General features: G+C 29.9%; 4 protein-coding genes across 4 annotated transcripts; 2 read left to right on the forward strand and 2 right to left on the reverse strand.

Moving 5' to 3' along the window:
• Positions 1-407: 407 nt before the first annotated feature.
• NAEGRDRAFT_81161 (ATS1 domain-containing protein) lies at positions 408-16,619 on the forward strand (the record flags this gene model as incomplete). Its single annotated transcript, XM_002672538.1, has 2 exons — positions 408-425; positions 621-16,619. The coding sequence occupies 2 exons, from the start codon at positions 408-410 to the stop codon at positions 16,617-16,619; spliced, it is 16,017 nt and encodes a 5,338-aa protein (XP_002672584.1).
• A 96-nt stretch (positions 16,620-16,715) lies between these two features.
• On the forward strand, positions 16,716-18,299 carry NAEGRDRAFT_72257 (uncharacterized protein; the record flags this gene model as incomplete). Its single annotated transcript, XM_002672539.1, has 1 exon — positions 16,716-18,299. The coding sequence occupies one exon, from the start codon at positions 16,716-16,718 to the stop codon at positions 18,297-18,299; it is 1,584 nt and encodes a 527-aa protein (XP_002672585.1).
• Positions 18,300-18,313: 14 nt separating this feature from the next.
• NAEGRDRAFT_81162 (uncharacterized protein) lies at positions 18,314-19,650 on the reverse strand (the record flags this gene model as incomplete). Its single annotated transcript, XM_002672608.1, has 1 exon — positions 18,314-19,650. The coding sequence occupies one exon, from the start codon at positions 19,648-19,650 to the stop codon at positions 18,391-18,393; it is 1,260 nt and encodes a 419-aa protein (XP_002672654.1). The 3' UTR covers positions 18,314-18,390.
• Positions 19,651-19,898: 248 nt separating this feature from the next.
• Positions 19,899-21,915, reverse strand: NAEGRDRAFT_72259 (uncharacterized protein; the record flags this gene model as incomplete). The annotated part of the gene is made up of 3 exons (XM_002672609.1): positions 19,899-20,570; positions 20,625-21,392; positions 21,445-21,915. 3 exons carry the CDS (start codon positions 21,913-21,915, stop codon positions 19,899-19,901), a joined length of 1,911 nt encoding a protein of 636 aa, XP_002672655.1.
• Positions 21,916-22,015: the final 100 nt, after the last annotated feature.

Here is a 22,015-nt window from a genome sequence, read left to right on the forward strand (position 1 = left end):
CATTTCAAGTCACTTTACAATTGCCTTTCCCAGACCTTCCGGTTGAAAGATTTTTGGTATTATTATTGCAAAACGATTGGTCAGCAAACCCTTCTTCCAATTTATTGTGGAGTTTCTACTTTCCGTTTCTTTCTTGCACCTTCTAAATTGAAAGTAATGAAAACTTCAGCACCAACATTGACATTTGTCTTTCTATTAGTAAAAAAACCATGTCATCGTTATTTGAGGGCTTTCTCCTCAACAACACAACAAGGAGGAAACTGTTGTCATCAACAACATCTCTTCTCTTCTTCCTACTCTTGTGCATTACATTCTTCTTTTCAACAACGTGCCTTGTTGATGGTGAAAGAATAGATTTTTTTCCATCTACTATAGTAAGCTATGGTGACCAATCTTTTTGCTCTTCCATGTCCAGTAATTCCTATGTAAGTTTTAAAGAAGGATTTTCTTGTTATTAATCGGACTTTATGGTTTTTCCCTCCAAAATTTATGATTGTCTTGACAATGAATTTGAAAAAATGTGTTGATATTAATTTTATTTGGCTTGCTATCATTGGATTTTCTCTGATCATGTGAACAATATGATGATAAATAATAATATTACTTTCGGAATGGTATAGAAATCATTTAAAAATCCAGTTTCATATCCAACACCTGGATGGCAATTATTATATTTCCAAGGATTTAATTGCCCAAAGAATGGAGTTCCTGAAGGAATTAGTGATCGTAGTTATGGACAATTGCGTGTTGGATATAATCACATTATTGCTTTTCAAGTGAAAAGTAATAATGGAACACAAAAATTAAATATTGTAGGAAAAGGTGATAATACAGTTGGTCAATTAGCTATTGATAGATATATTTCTGGTGGAGTCAGATATTTTGCCAATATTACATTTGAAATTAACTGGGGAGAGATGGTTAGATTAGTACAAATTGAAGATTTAATAACATCAAGAACTATTGCAAATAATCAAGATGTTGCTAAACTTCAAACTTATGATGCTTGGGATTCTAATCTTTATTTTGATAATATTAAGGGACACTATTTCCCTGATAATATTATTATTCAAGATATTAATACTTGTTATTTAAATACTTTTATAATTTTAAAGAATCAAGAAATTTATGGAACTGGTTCAAATATTTACAAAAGTTTAAGTTTATCAAACGAAAATAGCAAAAGTAACTCTCCTATAAGATTAACAATTTTGGAAAATTTTTTAAAATCACAAAGTGATTGGATTGATCAACTTTATTGTGGTTATTCATCTGTTTTTATTAAAACAAAAGCTAATAGAATTATTGTATTTGGTAGAAATGATGTAAATCAATTAGGTCTTGGATCTGAATTTAGAGCAAATTCAATTACTCCAACAATTCATCCATTTTTAACATATTATTCACAAAATATTGCAAATCTTGATACTATTTCATTTGGTTTAAATTTTACTTTAATTTCATTCAAAGATGGTTCAGTTTATTGTGCTGGTTTAAATAATCACCATCAATGTGGTCTTGGTATTAATGAATATACAATTTCAAATTTTGTTCAAGTACCAATACCAGAAAAGATTACAAAAATATCAACAACAGCATATGCATCATTTTTTGGTATTGAAACTGGTGAAATATTATCTTCAGGATGGAATTTAGGTTTTATTTTAGGACAAAATATTACTGATGAAAATTATGTTTCATCTACTCCAGTTAAAATTGAAAATTTAATTTCTCCAAATGATTATCAACTTTCAAAAGGTTTTCAATTATTTCATATAACTTATCAAAATGCAACATCAACTATGGCATGGGGATCAAATCAATTTTATAGTTCTGGTATACTTTATCAGGGTACTGGAACAGCTGCTTATCCAACTATTTTAGCATTGGGCAATGTGGAACGTGCTGTTTTAGAATCTATTGCAAATCCATCTGAATGTATTTTAGTTGGTGGTCATGCTGCTGCTAATGGTTGTTCCAATAGTTTATTACAAAGAATTAATTTAAAAACAGGATTTAATACTACATTTGGTGAATTTCGTTCATATTGCAGTAATTTTGGTACTTTTAATTATTCTACAGAAGTTTGTTCATGTGATGAAAAACATTATGGATATTCATGTCATTTAATCAAACCAGAATTTTTAGGAAATTGTAACCAATCAAGTTTAGAAAATTTTGCTATTGCTCCAAATACATGTTATTGTGGTGGAGAAGGTTTTTATGGAACATCTTGTGAAAATAAGGCACCTCCTAGATCTGTTTACAGTTTTACTAGATCTTTAAATATTCAAAAATTTACTCTAAAAAATAAGATGTTTGATTTTGGTTATTTAATAAGTGGTCAATCACATACATTTTTAAAATCTCAATTGAATAATAATAGAGTTTATGTATTTGGTAATGGATTGAATACAAATGATAAATATGGAATTGGTTTGGCTAGTAATAATATGATAAGTGATACTATTCAAATTTCAACATTATTTGAAAGATTATCAAAGAAATTAACTTCTTCAATAAGAAATATTTATCCAATGAAAATTCAATCAGTTGCATTATTTAGTAATGGAGATATTTATAAGACTTTAAATAATTCAGATTTTGAAATTATTGCAAGTAATGTTAAATATTTAACATGTTCAGATATTACATGTTTTTTTATTACTAATGATAAGAATGTTTATGGTATTTTTGATAATCAATATAATCAACTTGGTTTAACTGATTTTGCAACAAGACAAAAAGTTTATGAATCTCAACCTGTTTTAGTATCACTTTTAAATAATAATTATCATAAGGAGATTGTTAATATTTATCCTTCAAATTATTTTACATTATTTGTTAATCAATTTGGTAATTTATTTGGTATTGGTAAAAATACAGAATATCAATTAGGTATTGGACATAATTTAAATATTGATAAGTTTATTATTCCATTAATAATTGAAAAACCTGTTTCACATGTTATTGTTACAGAATCTATTACATATTTTAAAGAATTAAATTCTGTTTGGAAAACAATGGGTAAAGATATTTTAAATATTGCTCCAATTTCTCAATATTTAATTTATCCAACAGTAATAACATCTTTACAAGAACAAGAAAATATTTATAGAGCTAAAGGTGATATTATTATTACTCAAACAACAACTAAATTTAGACAATTAACACTTAATCAAGACCTTTCATATGGTCAAGAAAAAATTATTGATGTTAATATTATGGGAGATGATATTATTTTAGTTACAATTCCAAGTAATTTTAATTCTATACTTTGTTATAATGGTTATTTAGATATTACTGGTACTTCATGCATTTGTGATAAAGGTTTTAGAGGAATTGATTGTAATTCTTATTTATGTGATAGAGTAACATGTAATTCATGTATTGGACCAAATATATGTTCTAAAAATCAATCTACAACAACAAATGAATTGAGATTATTCTCAAAAAATTATGGAATGATACAATCAAAGTTTAATGTTAAACATCATACTATTGGTGATAATTTTGCTATATTTATAGATTATGATGGTGAAACTAAATTTATTGGTGATAATTTTTATGGTGAATTAGGAATGGGTGGTTATTCTTCAATTAGTATTAGTACCTCAAATTTACAACTTTTAACAAATAATATTTTACTTTTACCAATTTATTTAGCTAATGAAAATGTTAAATCAATTACATCTGGCAATAATTTTATTATTGTTTTAACAGAATCAGGTAATTTATTCTCTGTTGGTGATAATAGATTTGGTCAATTAGGTCAAAATGATACTATTAGTAGATATTTTTTAACTAAAATAGAAAGTACAATAACTTTTACAAGTGTAACTTGTAATTCTTTTCATTGTATTGCCTTAGGATCAAACAACAAATATTATGGTTGGGGAGATAACACATTTGGTCAATTATGTTTAGATTCAACAACTAAAAAGGTTGTTTACACACCTTCACAAATTATATTTGATGTTATTATAGATGTTGTATCTACTTCAATTATGTCAATTGGTCAAAACTCTTCAATATTTTATAGTAATAGTGGAGATGTGATTGCTTGTGGTAAAATAACAGTACCATCAAATTATGCTGATAAATCAGTAAGACAAAGAGTTTTACCAAATTTCAATATTGATTTACAAGCTATGGAACAAATACCAAGAAAATTCTATACCGATTTATGTTTAAAAAATTCTAATGAAGAATATTACTGTTTAGGTGAAAACAAATTTGGTACTCTAGGTTTTGGTCATGCTTTACCTCTTTATGGAATTTTTTTATCAAAACATTTTGGTGTTGATGGAGGATTATTTTTCCATACTCACACTAATAAGATTAATTTCTATTATTCTAAAAACAAAATTTTAAATTATTTTGGTAATGGTGATTTATTGAATGATATCAACAATATGAATCCAGCAAGACAAACAAATGTTTTTCAATCAATTGGTAAATTTAGTTTCATAACATCAAATGAGAAATTTGGTTATATAATTACAAATACTAGCAATTGTTTTAATAGAGGATATTTTTCTAATGGAATTTGTACTTGTAATAATATTAAATATTTAGGTGATGAATGTCAAACAAATACTAACATTCCACAAGGTACAACTTCTCAATTCCAAATAATTGATACTTTAGGTAATAATTTTAATTTTACTAATAAGTTTGGAAGTATGTCAAAAATTGAAACATTTGGTAATTTACCATTTGGTTTTAATAATACTAGAAATAATTTAAGAGTTGTTAGTACCTTTAATTTGGCATTAAATCAATCCACTTCTCAACTTGCACTCATTTTTGCTATTGATAATTATGCTAATTTAAACGTTGACATTCAATTTCCAAATAGTGGGAAAATTAGTAAACTTCAAACAAGATTGGAGGAAGGATCTGATTACATTTATCATACAATTACTACTGATAATATAGATACTAATGCAATTATTCAAGTAACATATACAACAAATAATTCAGTAATTTTAGATAGTGATATGAAGAACCAATTTCTTAAAGTTTATACAAGAAATGAAAAAAATAATATTATTCCTATTGGATTGAAATCTAGCTCTGAATTATTATCTGAAGTACTTGCAAGGTTGAATTTCCTTTTTTCTATTAATGGTCCACATACTGCAGAAATTTCCTCTATTGAAGAATTTCCATGTGATCTAGATGGTAATAATAATGTGATAGGTCTCAGATTAGATGGAAATTTTTTCAATTATACATTTTATCCAATTCTAAAAGATGAATCTTTCCGTACTTTAAAGAACTTTTACAGCTCAAAAATTTCATCAATTAGATATCCTATTCATGAAACATTTAATTTTGCAGAAAGTGATATTAGTCTCATTAATTTATCTAATAATAATAATCTTGAACAATCTGCAGGTTATTATGATTTATCACCAGTTAAAAGAACAAATATTTTAATTAATGTTTCAAAATCAAAGATTTGTGATATTCCATTTGCTGATTTATTTATTAATCCTTCTAAATATAATTTTACAAATACTAATATGTATTGTATGAAACCAATTTTTGATAATTCTTGGTGTAAACCATTAAGTTTTAGAGAAAGTACTTTATACTTGACTCAATTTTTTGTTTCTACAAAATTAAGTATTCCACTTGCACTTTGTGACTCATGTTCTATTTTAAATTGTTTTGATTTTTTAACTCAAAATACTTCTAGATTATCCTATTATTTTGTTTACCCAGATAATAATAAGATTATTTCTAATAATTTTAATATATTTGAAACAAGAAAGGATGTAAATGTTGATTTATTATTCAATGAATTTAATGAAAATAATTTCCTTAATTTTGATTATATTAATATGGGTATTATTTATAAATATGATTCTCCTATTGGAATACAAGAATTAAAAGGAACTATCAAATTACAATATTTGAAATATTTACAAAGTTTCAATTTTACACCTATTGTACTTGCTAGAAATAGTGATAATATTGTTACAATTAAAAGTGAAAATATGAAAGATTTCATAAAATATAATCAAGTTTATTGTAAAACAAGAATTAGTGAAGAAATAATTACTTTGGATGACAATGATAAATCAACTTCCTATTGTAATATTAGAACTGGTATTGAATATAATCAAAATATAACAGTTCAATTAATGGCTTACCCTATATCAGGAAATAATCCTTTTAAAATTGGAGAATTTAATGTTTATGTTTTAAATATAACACTTATTCCAAATATTATCAATAAGTATTCTACAAAATATCCACAATTAATATTTATTAATTCTGATTTTACAACAGGAAGCTTTTTATCAAATTCTAAATTAGAATTTATGGAAAATGGTGAAACTGTTTATAAGATTGATCAACTAAAAATTAGTTATTTCAATACTTTATCCATTACTGCAGATATTTATAAACAAAATCTTGACATGTATTTAGATAATGTAAATTTAGGATATTTTACTTCTCAAATTGTTTATAAACAAGTCAATTTAGAAAAAATTATTCCATCCTTAAGTTTTAATACTGAAGAGATGCCTACAATTTATTTAGATAGAGAAATTTATTCAAATATTCATTCAAATATTCAGTATAGATGTTTAGATACTTTAACAAATACTTCATATTCTGCTCAATACTTAAATTCTAGAATAATATGTAATATTAATAATTTACCTACAAATAATGTAAAATTATTAGATTTAATTGTTCAAATAAGAATTTATTCATTTAATGATAATGAATGGTTTACATATAGTAGTAATAGTGTTAAGTTTTATCATTTAATTTCTAATATGAATATTTCTTTAGCAGAAGGATCACAAACCTTTTCAAAATGTCATTATTTATCTTCTAGTACAACAGGTTTCACTCCAAGAATTAAATTAAATGAAATTGTTTTACCTGAAAGTGAAACTTATAGATTTTCAATATGCCATTATAATAGGTTAAATGAAATTGTTACCTATAGATCTAATTATTATAGAGATAATTTATTTGAAGCATCAGGATTTACTTTATATCTTAAAAGTGGTTATTCTAATATTTATTTATGTGCTGACTCAATGATTGTATCAAAACCAGTTGTAGTTTTTGTTATTAATCAAACAGATTATGATTCCAAACCAATTTTTGGTTTTATTGGTTCTGATATTTGGTCTGGTTATATTTTCCATCATCAACCACTTTATTCTGATTCTCTCTTCAATTTAACCTATTCTTGTGCCTTATTTGGTGATGTTCAAAATTATACTGTTTATTCAACAGATTTAATTACAAACAAAATTGATAATTATTATGTAACAAGATGTATTTTCACTGGTTTAAATAATATTATCAAACAAGAGGCAGGTTTTTATTTTTCATTACTTGCAAAGAGAGGATCAGAAACTGTTCAATTACCAGCTACTTTTATTAATTTCATTTATGGACCAAAACCTACAAATTATTCTACTCCATTTATTTCTCATATTCCATATTCTGGTTATATTTCAACAACTTTATTAACACAAGATCAGGATAGAGATTTATTTGTTTCTAAAAATCAAAATGGATTTTTTAGATTAACTCTCCCAATTGATTGTTTGTTATTTAAAGTTGGTGGTACTTATCCTATTGCATCTGCACCACTTGATACAACATCATCAACTCTAAAATGTGATTTAACTAAATATACAGTTACAAGCAGTGAACCATTCGAAATATCATTAGGTTCACTTGTTACAGAATATTCTTATTTTGTAGAATTTACATCAAGAACTGTACATTTCACATATTTGAATAAGATAGAATTTAACTTTGAAGGCTATCCAATTTTAGAAACTGGAAAATCTATTCTTCTAAATTATTATACTAACAAACTTCCTCAATACAAACAAACCCAATTGAATGTTACTATGTCTGCATTAGGACAATACCCCATTATCAAGTCATGTGATTTTGAACTTACAGGATCTTGTATAGTAGATTATAATTTAACAATTCCAATTACTCCAGTTTTACAAACTTACATACTTCAATTTTCATTTATTATTAATGAATTTTTATTGAAACAAACATTGAACATTGAAAATACATTGTTCAATAACAGATTTAATGTAATGTACTATTCACCATTCCTCTTTGATTTTAAAACTGATTCAAGCATTTACAATTTCAAGTTACAAATTGATAATGGATTAAATCCTGATTTCAATTTTGATCTTGATACTGATGGTATTAGAAGAAGCATTTTTTATGGTTTGAATAATGATAGTATAACAGAAGTTACTTGCTCTAGAATTAGTAATTATAGTACTAGTATAGCATCTAATTTAGAAACAAGAATTGTATCAACATTTAAAGGAATTACATTTTCTGTTGATAAGAAACCATCAACTATTTACCTTAGAGAACTTTACACTACACCAAATATTGTCTCTCAATCAATTCAAAAAACTATTAATATTACTCTTACTACAGATATTGCTATTCAAAAACCTCTAAAGAAGTATTATATTTCTTTATTAGATAATAAGTATGAATGTAGTATTGAATCAACATCTTTGATTTGTCCTGTTTTAATTACATATATTGGTAATCCTTTCTACAAGGAAGTTCTTAAAATTTTAGATGGTGATAATGTTGTAACAAGGATTGGTTTACCATTTATCCTATTCAAACCAATTTCTATTCGTGAAGTTAAACCAACACTTCTACTTCAAGATAATAACTCTGTTAATACTACAGTTTTAATGGAGCAAACAGTTTTTGAAGATTTAGGAACAGAATTTATATTTTCTTGTTCCATCGAAGATGGTAACTTCTCAGCTATTGTTGGTGATTCTAACTCTGTTAGATGTAATTTCAATAACTTGAATACTGGAAGAAAGAGTGTAAAAATTTATCTTTCCTCTAATAATCAATACAGATCCATCAAGGAATTATTATTAACTGATATTAATCCAGCAAAAGATTTTGAAGTTATTAAGAATCCAACCATAGCTCTTGATAATTCTATTGAGCAAAAAACTTTATTCTATACTTCTGAAACCTTTTCATTAACAACTCTTAATATTCTAGTTACAAATACTGAATTCACTTTGAATAATATCTTGTATAACATTTCTACTGAAATTGGTTTTTATGGAAAAAACAGCTTTGTTGAAAGTACTACTTATTTGGGAAAATTTGATACATCATACAAATTCCAAGTATCATTTTATGCTTCAAATAACTATGAAGGATTTGTTCCTCTGAGATTAACAAAAGTTTTATCAGGAACTACTAAAGAATCTAGAGCTCTTACTTCTGATGATTACATTTTAACAAAGATATCTGATTTGGTTCTAACTTGTGTAACAAAGGTAACTTTATCAAAGAGTGTTCCAGCATTTGGTGTTGAATCTAATTTACCAAGATTAGTTCAATTATATTCAAACTTTAACTTTTTAAAATTTATTCCTGATTCTAATCTTTTACAAGATGGAAAGGTTAATTTTAAGTGTGTTTATGAATATTTACCAAAATCTAATAAGGCAATTAGTAGCACTACTAGAATTTATAATAACGAAGCATTCGAATGTAATATGACAACACCAGATGTTGGTCAAGTTCAAATTGATCTTTATGTTGAAAAAGATGGACATTCATTATCTCTTAATATTAATTCATGGAATTATATTATTTATGATGGTTTATTCTTACAACCTTCTTATGGTTTGAGAACTATTGAAAATTCAAGACTGGTAAATCCGTTCAAGATTCAAAAATACTCTGATTTGTCTGGTATTAACTTGAATCAATTTACAAAGTTTAATGGTAAAATTACTGAACCTGATGTTTCCTTTACTTGTGAAAAGGAATTAAGTTCAGATGGTATCTATCCATTATTGAACTGTACTATTCCTGTTTTACCATCTACAAATATTATGTCTTTCAAACAGTATGAATTAAGACTTTACACAAATCCAAGTATGCAACTAATTTCAAATTTCTCACTAGGTTGGCTTCCAACAAGTTCTCTCTATATTAGTAATATTAATCCAAAAATTATTCAAAAATCTACTAGTAAGACTGATATGAAAACAATTTATGTAGATATCTCGGGAGATAGTAATGTTATTTCAAGAACCTTACCTGAAGGTAACTTTGCTATTTATACAAGAAGTGCAGGTGTTGCCCTTTTACAATCTGCTAGACCACCTTATGTTGCTCAACCTGCATCTATTGCTATTCAAACTTCTAATTTTGAAGAAACTGTAACATTACAATATGTGAACTATAACTTACTTACACCTGTTATTGATATTCCAAAACCAGACCTTGTCGATTTTATGAAACTCACTGTGAATGATGTTGAATTGAATAGTATTCAATATTCATCCGACAGTATTAAAGGTTCTAAGGCAAGTGGTGCAACTATCTTTTTCACTGTAAGCAAGAATACTGCCACACTATTCATGTTAAATAATGGTGGTTATAATGGTTCTATCAAATGTGTTCAAGATCCAATCACTAGTAATAGTGCAACATTTGTGTCTGAATCAACTGATACACTCAAGTTCAAATGCGTTTTAGCAAAGACAAGCTCAATTACAAATTCCTTTATTCTTTCTAAAGTTGAAATTTACTATAATAATCCAATGGCAGAGAATGGAAATATGAAGGTTTCATCTAGTGCTTTAGATTTTATTTGGTTACCTTCTACTTTACCAATAGAACAACCTGTACCATTTGCATTTATCTCCAGAGTTGGTTCTTTTGATATTTCACTTTCAGATAAGAAGGTATTTATTTCCTCTGATAATTTTGTTTGTTATTTGGCTGATTCTACAAGTACCAATGTAGTGAAAATCAAAGCCATTTATAATCCATCAGGAACTCTCACATGTCCATTCAGTTTTAGCTATTCTATATCAACAGTATTTAAAATTTCTATTTACTTTAGTAATGGTCCAAGTGATGTTCTTTTAACAACAACAAGAGATGTAACCTTTATCAATGCACCTTTGGAAATTTCATACATTGACCCATTCATTACTTATCACTTACCAGCACTTACTGGTAGTACAACAGATATCAATTACAAGGTCAGCAAATTGAGTTTTATTCCTCAAGGTTTATCTTGTACTTTTAGAGAAGTTACATCAACAATACCAAGTATTGGTCAAGTTAGAAAAATAACACAAGCTCAAATTCAAGACGGTTTATTTGTTTGTCCTTTCTTGATTGATCAAACATTCTCATCTTATAATTTACTTACCAAATTAGTGATAGATTTAGGAAGTAATCTTTTAGACATTTCTAGCAATGAGCTTGAATTGATTCTTTACAAAAAGAAGCTGACATGGAATATCAACTCATATTTGACAGCATCAAATTTGAATACTAGATATGAACTACGTAATTATGAAATTCCACATTCTTCAAGTTATAGTCTTCAACAATCTGTTGTTGCTACTCCTTATTTAAGATCTCAAAAAATACAAAACTTGAAAACAACAACATTAGATTGTATTGGAGCTGATCCAGCTAGTTGTACATTTGTTGGTATTGAACCAATGGTTAACAAAATACCTTCATACATGACCACTGCTATTGAATTTATCAATGTTGAAAATCAAAGAAAATCTTACATTATTGCTAATGACTTGACATTGTTCCTTAAAAAGTCTTCATTCAATGTTTCTCATATTTCTCCATATATTGCAGACTACAGACAAAGTCATGCATCTAATCAAAATTTCCTCTTTACCAGTGCTAGTTTAAATGCTGAGGACTTTGATATTACATGTCAATTCGATAACAAAAAGACAAATATGACAAGAAATCAATTTTGTGTTGTTAAACCACCAACTTTACCAAATGGATACCCAAAAACTGGTATTCAAAATGTCACTTTAACTTGGAATGGTATTGATTTATATTCTAGAAGTTATCCAATAGATTTCATAGAAGCCTATCAAGTTAATAATTTGATAACTTTTTATTCATATAGATCTAATATTACATTGATTGATAATCCTTATGTTCCTCTACCTTTCAGTGGAGATTTTTCTGGCTATACTTTTTCAATTGGACTTTTTGAAAAGAATAGATTAATAGGTGAAGCAACTTGTAAACAACTATTTGCTAATAATGCCCAATTAGAATGTGTAAAGGGACCTTTTAGTTATTCAACATCTTATCCAGTTACTTCTATTGTGAAATTATTGATTAACGCTCAATCTGCTTTCCAGATGAAAGGAGAAATTGTGTTATATTCTGCTCCTACTATTCAAAGTCTCAGTACTAATTATTTCAGAATTAACCAAATTTATACTATGGAAGTCTATGGATCTGTATTCTATCAAAAGGATACGCCAACCCTTGAAATATATTCCAATACTACTTTCAATTCATATCCTACCATGGTTGTTGATTCCAATACTATTCGCATTCAAAACATTGGCTTCAATGACCTACAAGAAACTCTAAGAAAATCCAGATTGAAATTTAGTTCAGGTGCCTATTTAGATCTACCAGATATTTCTATTTATAAAGGAGTGAAAGAAGATTTCTCGTTGCAATCCATCAATTCAGAAGCATATGATAATGGTGTTATTACAGCAACCACAACTAGATCCATTAGCATTGATCTTAAGCTCATCTCAAATACTTTCCAAAACAAACCTCAATCATGCTTGGTAAAGTATGAAGATGGTGTTTTGTCCATCGTTCAAACATGCTCTGTTACCTATGAAAGTGGTAGCGTTACCCCCGTAGTACACATAACAACTCCATTAATGTGGTATTATGACATTGTTTTCCCAAGAATAATCTCTTACTCATTCTCATTGGATGGAGGTGCTTTTTACTATACCCATGCAAATTTCAAAATTAAGATGGTGGACGATAGTGAGAATTTCATTATTCGAACTATTTATGATCAAAATATTGTTACATTTTCCAATGTTCCTTATTCTATTTTATCTGGTGTCTCACTTTCCTTCATCAAAATTGGAACAAATGGTACAAATTTGCAAGAACTTGTTTTTACAAAATCTTGTAAAGCAAGCTATTGTAATCTTGATTATGGGCATATAATATTTGAAAATTTAAGACCATTTGAATACTTTGAATTTGATCGTATTAGAATCAACAAGGGAGCTTCTAGTAAGATCTTTGCAATTTCAAAGAACCTTCTTATTTTCAATCCTAATAATACTTTATCCTCAATTCCTTCCGTTTCAATTTCACATTCCAAAGTTCAATTAGGAGCTAAAACAAGTGTAACAATAATTCTTCCAGCTAGTTTTAGTAGTGATCTTTCCAAGATTAGCACTGTTACTGTGATTTTCAAAGCTGATGGTTCTACCAGTACCCCTTCAACCATATCCAAAGGTTGGACCTCAAAATATTCCTTCATTATTGAAATGGATTCTCTACCACCGTGGGATTTGCAAATAGCTGCTATTGCTTTCCAAAATATTAATATTAACGTTATTGCCTCTCCAACAATTACTTTAATCCCTTCATTTGACTTTTCTATTATTAATCAGTACCAAAAAGCCAAAGCATCTACAAGATCACAAACTAATCTCAGAGTTACATTTAATAGTGCAATTACTACTCAACAAGGAATAATTCCTTCAATGAAAATTTCTAATTCAAACACTAATTTATTCAAGTCCTACACTACAAATATTCAAATTGATGGAAATACCAGAACAACAAATGCTGTACAATTTACTGAATTGACAGTGACAGCTCCAGCAGCTTCATCAATTCTTACTGTTGATAAATCCCTGGTTAGATTCCCTACAAAATTTAGTATTGGCTTTGCATTCCTGGAAAACCAATATGTTATGAAGGAAATCCTTACCTATGATGATTCTATTGCTGATCCTCCAATTATAGTTAGTGTAAATCCACAGGAAGTTCCTCTAATTGATCAACCAGTTACTTTGGATATCAAAGCTTCTTCAATAGACTCACAGTCAACTCAATGTATCTTTAGGGCTAGCAAGGCATCCAGTGTTAATAACACAATAATTGTAAATGCCAATTTCATTGATCAGTATTCCATTGGTTGTACATTTGTTCCTTCTCAAATTGTTACCGAATTGGGTATTTCTAGTACTTTAGAAATGGACATGACATTGAGATCTAATTTGGATGAAAGCAAAGAAGTTATCAATATTCCAATCTACAGACAACTTAATATTGATTCTTTCACACCTAAACAAGGTATTACAACAGGTGAATTTGAAACCACATTCATTGGAAGCTTCCCTATTCATCCTAGAGAAGAGTACTTTTTAACTCAGGGAAGAATGAAATTCAGAGCCAAGTTCGGTATCAGAGAATCAACTGACTGCTCAAGAATAAGCTCAACAACTGTAAAATGCAAAGGTGTTAGTAACCCTATCTCTGAAGTAGATATTTCCCTATCCAGAAATTCTGTTGATTTTGTGAAAGCATCTGAAAAGTTTGTTTATTATGGATGTGGACCTGGATATGAACAATCTAGTTTCAATGAACTTTGTAAACCATGTAAGATTGGTTATTCAAAGAACTTTACTGGTGGTCCTTGTGTTGCATGTGATAGAGGTTACTATGCAAGTCAACCAGGTTCTTTAGAATGCACTAAATGTCCTTCCTTGCAAACTACATTAGATACTGGCTCTACAAGCATTGACTATTGTGGATGTCCTTCACAAACATATTATTATAATATTTACAAGAATTCCTGTGTAACATGTCCAAAAGGTGCTGATTGTCCATCATTTAATACTACTTACCCTATTGCCAAGACTGGTTACTGGCATTCAAATGCAACTGGTTATAGTCCTTACAATTTCTATGAGTGCATTCCTTCAACTTCTTGTAATGCAGGTTTGTTTGGAAACTGCACCGATGGTTATACTGGTTTCGTTTGTGGTTTGTGTGAAGATGGTTTTTATAGAAGTTCCAGATCATGTAGTAGATGTTCAAATCTTGCTCCTCTCTATTTGACACTTTTGATAGGTGGTGTAGCTGTTATTGCATTGATATTCTTCTTCTTTTCATCAATCAAGGTGCATCACATTTCATCATTGAGTATTGCACTCTTCTTCTTCCAAGTGAATAGTATGTGGACAAAGTTTGATTTGAACCTTCCAGAAGAAATCTCTGGACTTTTCACTGCAAGTTCTGCAAGTACTTTCAACTTTGATTTTATTCAGTTCCAATGTGTTTTTCCAATTGGTTTTGTACCTCAATGGATTTTGAAAATGTTAATTCCTGTAATGCTTTTAATCTTATTCGTAGTGTTGTATTTAATGGGCGAATTGAGAAATATTATTGCCAAGTTTGCTGGACCTAAAATTCCATGGAAGAAGTGGGATATTACCGATTTGTACAATGAGTTTATCAAGAGACAAGAAATTGAATCAGATCCAAAGCTCACTAAGATGCAAAAGTTAAAACATTCTCTCACTGGTATAATGTTCTCAGCTAGAACTGCAATCTACAAATCCCAACACAAAATTATTTGGACTCTCACCACCTATTTACCAAGAAGTGAGATGAAGAAGTTTTTGAATAATTGTATTCACTCATTCATTACTTTCCTTTCATTGGCCTACATGTATATTATTCAAACAAGTGCTGATATTTTCTTGTGTAAGGATCAAGCGGATGGTTCAAAGAACTTGGAACAAGCTCCACACATTACTTGTTTTGAAGGTACATGGTGGGTAATGTTCCCATTCTCAGTAATTTACTTTATCTTGTTTGGATTGGGAGCAGCTGCATTCTTCCTCTACTCTGCTATCAGATATAGAAAAGTCAAACTTACAGAAGAACATGCTTTCATTCAGAGATTCAAATTCCTATTTGTCAAATTCAAGCCAAGATATTTCTATTATGAAAGTGTTATTACCATTAGAAAGTTGGTCTTTTCAGTTCTCTACGTCTTTTTAGCTCCACTTCAAGTAATTGCTTTAGGATTTGTTTTGATTTTCCTTTCATTTGTCATTCACTTACAATTAGTTCCATATTCAAAGAAGATGCACAACCTCATTGAATATGTAACCCTAGTTGCCACCCTCCTGACATTATTTACTGGTTTAATTTTCTTCTACGATGTTGAATCCTTGGTCGGTTTATTGTGGATTAGAACTCTTGCGCTTGTATTGACAATAATCATTTTCGTTCTCACTGCAGCTGTTCTCGTATTGGCTGTCTTGTGGGATATCAGAACTAGAAAGAGAAAAGAAGCCAAAAAGATTAAGGAAAAATTGGAAGAAATTAAAAATTCCATCAGTAATGGAACTACAGACAAGTCTGATGATAAGGTGAAGGAAACAATTGTCTTTGGTTTGGACATTGATGAATTTGATGATGATCCAGCTGGAGATAGCTCTCTCAATAGCAAACATGAAACCATTAATGATGTCTTCTCCAATCTATTCTCCCTCGAAAGAAGAAAGAAGAAAACAGACAAGATTAAACAAAAGGGAGCCAAGATCAAGTCAAAGATTACCAACAAGACCAAATCAACATCAGAAAAGACAAATGGTGATGATAGTTTCGATTATTCTGATCAAACTCTATCCACCAACACTACCTCTGGTGACACTAAACAAACTTCCTCACAACTTTTCCAATAAATTTAATTTCTTTCTCATCAAACTCTTTTAAATCTTTTTGTAAAGTTCAAATTTAGAGAGATACAGAATTGGAGACCTATGAACTTTGAAAAAAAAATGTTTGACTTGTTTCGCTCCAAAAAGAAGGATGAACATGAAGAGAAATCCCTCTCCTTTCTCGTAATACCACATGGCAAGATTCATAATGACTCATTCAAAATGTTGCCTATTGATATTGTGCTGGAAATTTTGGATTATATTTGTGGGGACGAGCAATTGATGATGAGCTTGACGAATTGTCATGATCAGGCGTTGAATAAGCAGATTCCTAGGGAGACTCCATTCAGAGAGAGGAAATGGACGCCTCCTGCATGGGATGTCAATTCCGATTTTAATGAATTAAAATTTGATGAGAAAAAGTTTTTCAAACAATACTTTGGAAAGTTCCCGAATAGAGATTCTAGTTGTCCAAGGCTGCTATTTAGAAAATTAGATTTGGGAGTGGATAGGTATTCTCCAAAAGAATTGTGTAGACTAATTCAAATTGTAAATTATGGAAATAAGCCAATTGTGATTGAGAAAACTTTAGCTCGTCAAATATTGCAGTGTATAAGAAGATTTGGACAAGTAAACGAGGATAAAGAAAAGGATATTGAAAAGAAAATGTTTAAATATTTGAGATATGTATTAAGGAATGGTCTGTGTGAGAGAGTTATTGGATTGGATATTGCTGGTATTGAAACATTTCCTTCTTTAATTAATGAGTTAGTACTAATGTGTCCGAATATAGAACATGTTAATCTTGGTTCGTATAACCAGAAGGAAAATTACCATGCAAAGCAAATTCTGATGAAAGATGTCAATGAGTCCATGATGATCTTGAAATTGTTAAAATCCTTTAGATGGACTGGACATCATTTTGGTGAAGGTTTTATTGATGAGTTATCGAAACATACACCTCTATTGGAGAAGCTGGTTTTAAAATGTGAAACATCTGTTATATGTTGTCACGAAGCCATCCTAAATTGGAAGAATCTCAAACTAATTGTTTCAAAAATTAGTCCACATATTTATTCAAGAAATAATGGAACAGCAGAAGATCTATACAAGTTTTTCAAGAATATAAGTCAATTAGACAAGTTGGAAAAACTTGTTTTGAATGAAAACAATATTAAGGAAGGAAATATTCAATCATTACCTCATTCTCTGACATGTTTAGATTTGAGTAATACCCAGATTCCAGACAACTTTCTTCAAATTGTCGCATCCTTGCCCCAATTAAAGTCTCTGGGATTGAACTGTTATTATGGAGGAAGGGATTCTTTGAAGCATCTCGTTGGATTGAAACACACTCTCGAAGAATTACACATAACCCAAAGTAGTAGTTGTGGAGATGAAGGTGTGATGTATATTTCGCAAATCGAATCTCTAAAGAGACTATTTCTAATGAACCTAAGCCAAGATCAAATCAATGACACTGGAGGTTATGAGCTAGCCAAATTGAAAAATTTGGAAATTGTTGGTCTTGAATATTGTTACATTTCACACAAAACAGTTAACAGTATTGCAGCAAGTTGTCCTAACATTAAGAAAATCCACATTGATGGATGCCACAACATTAAGAAACACAAATTATCAAAGCAAGCCTTCTCTTTAATAGATGATGCATCTTATGCTGTTAGAATTTCAGAAGATCTATAAAATTAAACATTGAGAAGACTAACACCTTATTTAATGGATTAAATTACAAGTTTATATACAGTTAGATTTACATGGTTTTCAATTCAGTAATTTAGTGAATCAAATCAACAATGACTCTTTGAAGATCACCATTATACTTATTCAACAAAATTAAATTGGAAACTTCATCAACAAATCCCATGTCTCTCAACAATGCGAGCTCAGTTTGGTAAAGTGTTGGTTGTGGTTGAACAATTGGTTCTTGGACTACAACAACTGGTTCTTCAACAATTGGTTGTTGAATTGGGTTCAATGGATGAGGAACTTGGTAAACATTCACTGGTTCAGGAACAATAACAGGTTCTTCTACAACAACAGGTTCTTCGACAGGTTCTTCAACAACAACTGGTTGTTCTTCATATAATTGGTTATCAATAACAGTTTCTTCTTCCTTCTTTTCAGCACCAAAGATATTTCTCAAGAAACAAGCTGATCTAGGTTGTTGTTCAGTGAATGAGTGAGAACCACCAAAGTGAGCATTTCTAACAGTTTCAGATGCAAAACAATCTTCACAAAAGTCAAAATCATCACAGTCATCACACTTGAATCTCTTTCCAACAAAAGCATACTTTCCACAACCATCACAAGTGACACCAAAGTGTGGGACTTGAACCTTGTCAATATTTTCTCTGACAAAATCATTAACGTTCAATCCATTCTTCAATTGTTCAACATCAATATCAACTTCAAGAACATTATCACCGTCCATAGTCTTTTTGAACATGAATGGACAATGTGGATGATTTTCTGGAAGAGGATGGTGTCTTGGTCTTCTAAATGGACAACCACCTTGTCTTCTACCTTTCCAATATGGACATTCACGTTTTTCTTCTTCTGGTTGCCTTGGTTTTTCTTCTTCCTTCTTCAACAAGATGACAGCAATTCTAAAAACTGATCTAATAGCACTTGTTCTACTTTCTCTACAAAGTTGAATACCATAAGCAAGTTCTTCATCACTAGAAATATCAACCCAGTGATTTTCATCGTCTTGATAACGAATTAAAGCATTTTCGAGAGTTAAACCACACTTTTCAGTCAAATATCTAGTCAAGTCAGCATAATTTGTCAATACTCTTTCACCTCTACGAATAGAAGTTGGCTTTAAAGTTTCCAAAGCAGAGAGATCTTCCTTCTTGGTTTCAAACACTAAAACCTTAACGTGAATAGGCTTTGGTTGTTGTTGTGCTGGTTGGAAAATATTGTGGAGGTTTGGAAGTTGTTGTTGATGTTGTGGCATTGGTACTTGTTGGCCGTTAGTATTATTGTTAGCAAGGATTGGATGGTAGATTAAATGTGATGATGGAAAGGACATATTTTTTCTTTGATGGCAATAGAAGTTCTAACTTGTTGGTTATTTATAGTTTTTTAAGAGGTTTCTCAGTGGTAACGTGAAGAAGGAATTGAAAATACAAATAACCTTGCAAAACTTCCGAAAACATGTTTCAATGTAATTACAATGTAGTTCATCCTGGTTACAGAGTTTGCTTGAATGTTGTACAACAAGGAATATTGATCTATTAATGTATTTTCATAAATATAAATAAGATTAAGAGAGTAATATTACTTGGCTGATCTTTTAAGTTCTTCCTCTTCAATTTCTTTGAGCCATTGATTCATATGCTTTCTATTTCTCAAAAACCAGAAGGTGTACGATAGAGCAGCAATACCAACACAACATAAACTTCCACAAGCTAGGAAAACAAATCTGGATGGTGTAGAGAAGAAGAGAGCAGAGAAAAAGACAATAAGGTCAGCAATTTTGGTTAAGGAACCTTCTGTTGAGTTGACAATACCAGAATCTTTCTGATCTACCAATTGTTGCATAATTTGAATTTCCGCAAGGTCAAAGGCATATAAACCCAATCTACTCATGATAATTCCAATAAGGAAGAAGTAAACAGCAAAGTAGAATTGCTCAGACCAGAAATTGAAAACAATAAAGCACAAAACTCCTGCCACTAGAGAGAAGAATTGGAAGTAAAGGGAAACAAGTCCTCCTCTAAAAACGTTAATTCTCATAATCAAGTAAGGTGCTATAAAGGTTGACAAGAGACCAGAGATGGCACTCAATGCTTGGAAAGTTCCCAAAACAGCAGAGTGAATTTTGTGACTCTTAAGGTAAGAAAGGAGCAATCCACTATGAGTAAGTACAGTAATAAATAAAAAGACAAATGCCAAACTTGAGAGAAATACTTTTTGGGTGAGATATGATTTCCATCCCATAAACAGAATCTAATCAAAATGGAAGTAGATTATTATTGTAAAGTTATTAATTCTAGTACGTACCTTGAAAACGTTTTGATGTTTCAAATTAACTGTTTCCTCCTTTTGTTCCAAATCAATTTGTTGCATTCCCTCATTGGCTGCCAATAATTCTCTTTCACGCTCTTCTTTGATTTTCAATTCTTGCTCCAATTTTGTAATGTGAAGTTCTTTCGTATTATTGTAAACATAGCGAATGCAAATATACTCTGGAACAAGAGAAAACACATTCCATAAACAAACTACAATGGCTCCAATCTTGTATCCTGCAAAAGTAAGAATGAGACCAAATAAAACAGGTGATACAATGAGTGAAACCATGTCGAGACGTCTCATCATTGAGTTGATTCTTTCTAATGGAAGTTTTTCGCCTCTGGCAACCACCAAGCACCAATCTTTAGTTCTGGCCACACTTGTAACCATAGAGGATAAGTCACTTAAAGAACCAATAAGAGCACATGAAAAGAAAAGTACCATTGAAAGAACTGTTTCGAATGGCCAAATAAATAGAGCATCTGTTTCAGTTTGAGGTTTTGAATCCTCAGATCTCCATCCAAAATATCCAAGTAAGAAAATTAAAAGAGTAGTTAATGCTACAGAGGCATTTTGTACAATAAGAGCAATTGACATGACCTTAAATCTTGGCATTGTATCAACCATGTAACCCATATGTGGCCCAAGTATTATTCCAATAAGTTTTTGTATAAATCCCATAAGTGCCATAGGTAATAATGTTTCTGGGAACATGTCACCAAATATTACAGGTAAAGCAAAAGCCCACATTCTATCACCCTTTCGTATTATTTCACAATTAATAAAATTAATTTCACACTCTTTCACTTACCCAAGATGCCAAAAAGTGACTTGCATAAAAGACATTTAACTTTCTAGATTTAAATTGAAATTCATCCTTGAAATACTTTTTAATTTTCTCAATGGTTGATTTCGGAGCAGCATCTTGTTCTGCACTCTTTTCAAATTCCAACATTTCATCGAGTTGAGTTTTTTCCTGTCCATGAACAATGATTTCATCCTCTGTATGTTCTTCCTCTATATCATCATGTAGAGAGAACATTTGAACGTTTTGTGGTTCGTAACTAATTGTCTCCTCCGTAGGAACAACAGTAACTTGTCGATTGACATCTGTTGTTTGCTGTTCAGCGATTTGATGATCATCAGCATTAACAAAATCAACAACAGCTACTCGTGGTTCATTATCAATCACCTGTGGATTATCATTCATACTCGAGTAGTCACCATCATCCTCCAAAGCAAAATGTTGCCTTAAGTTTGCTGGCTCTTCTTCGTTAAACATTTTTTTCTTCCTTTTAATATTACTAAGCCCCTTCCAAAATACCAGAATATCAGAGCTATAATGTTGCACAAAAGGAATATTCAATACCGTATTATTTCTA

The sequence above is a fragment of the Naegleria gruberi genome (genome assembly GCF_000004985.1).
Source record: "Naegleria gruberi genomic scaffold NAEGRscaffold_52, whole genome shotgun sequence".
Classification (NCBI taxonomy): domain Eukaryota; phylum Heterolobosea; class Eutetramitea; order Acrasida; family Naegleriidae; genus Naegleria; species Naegleria gruberi.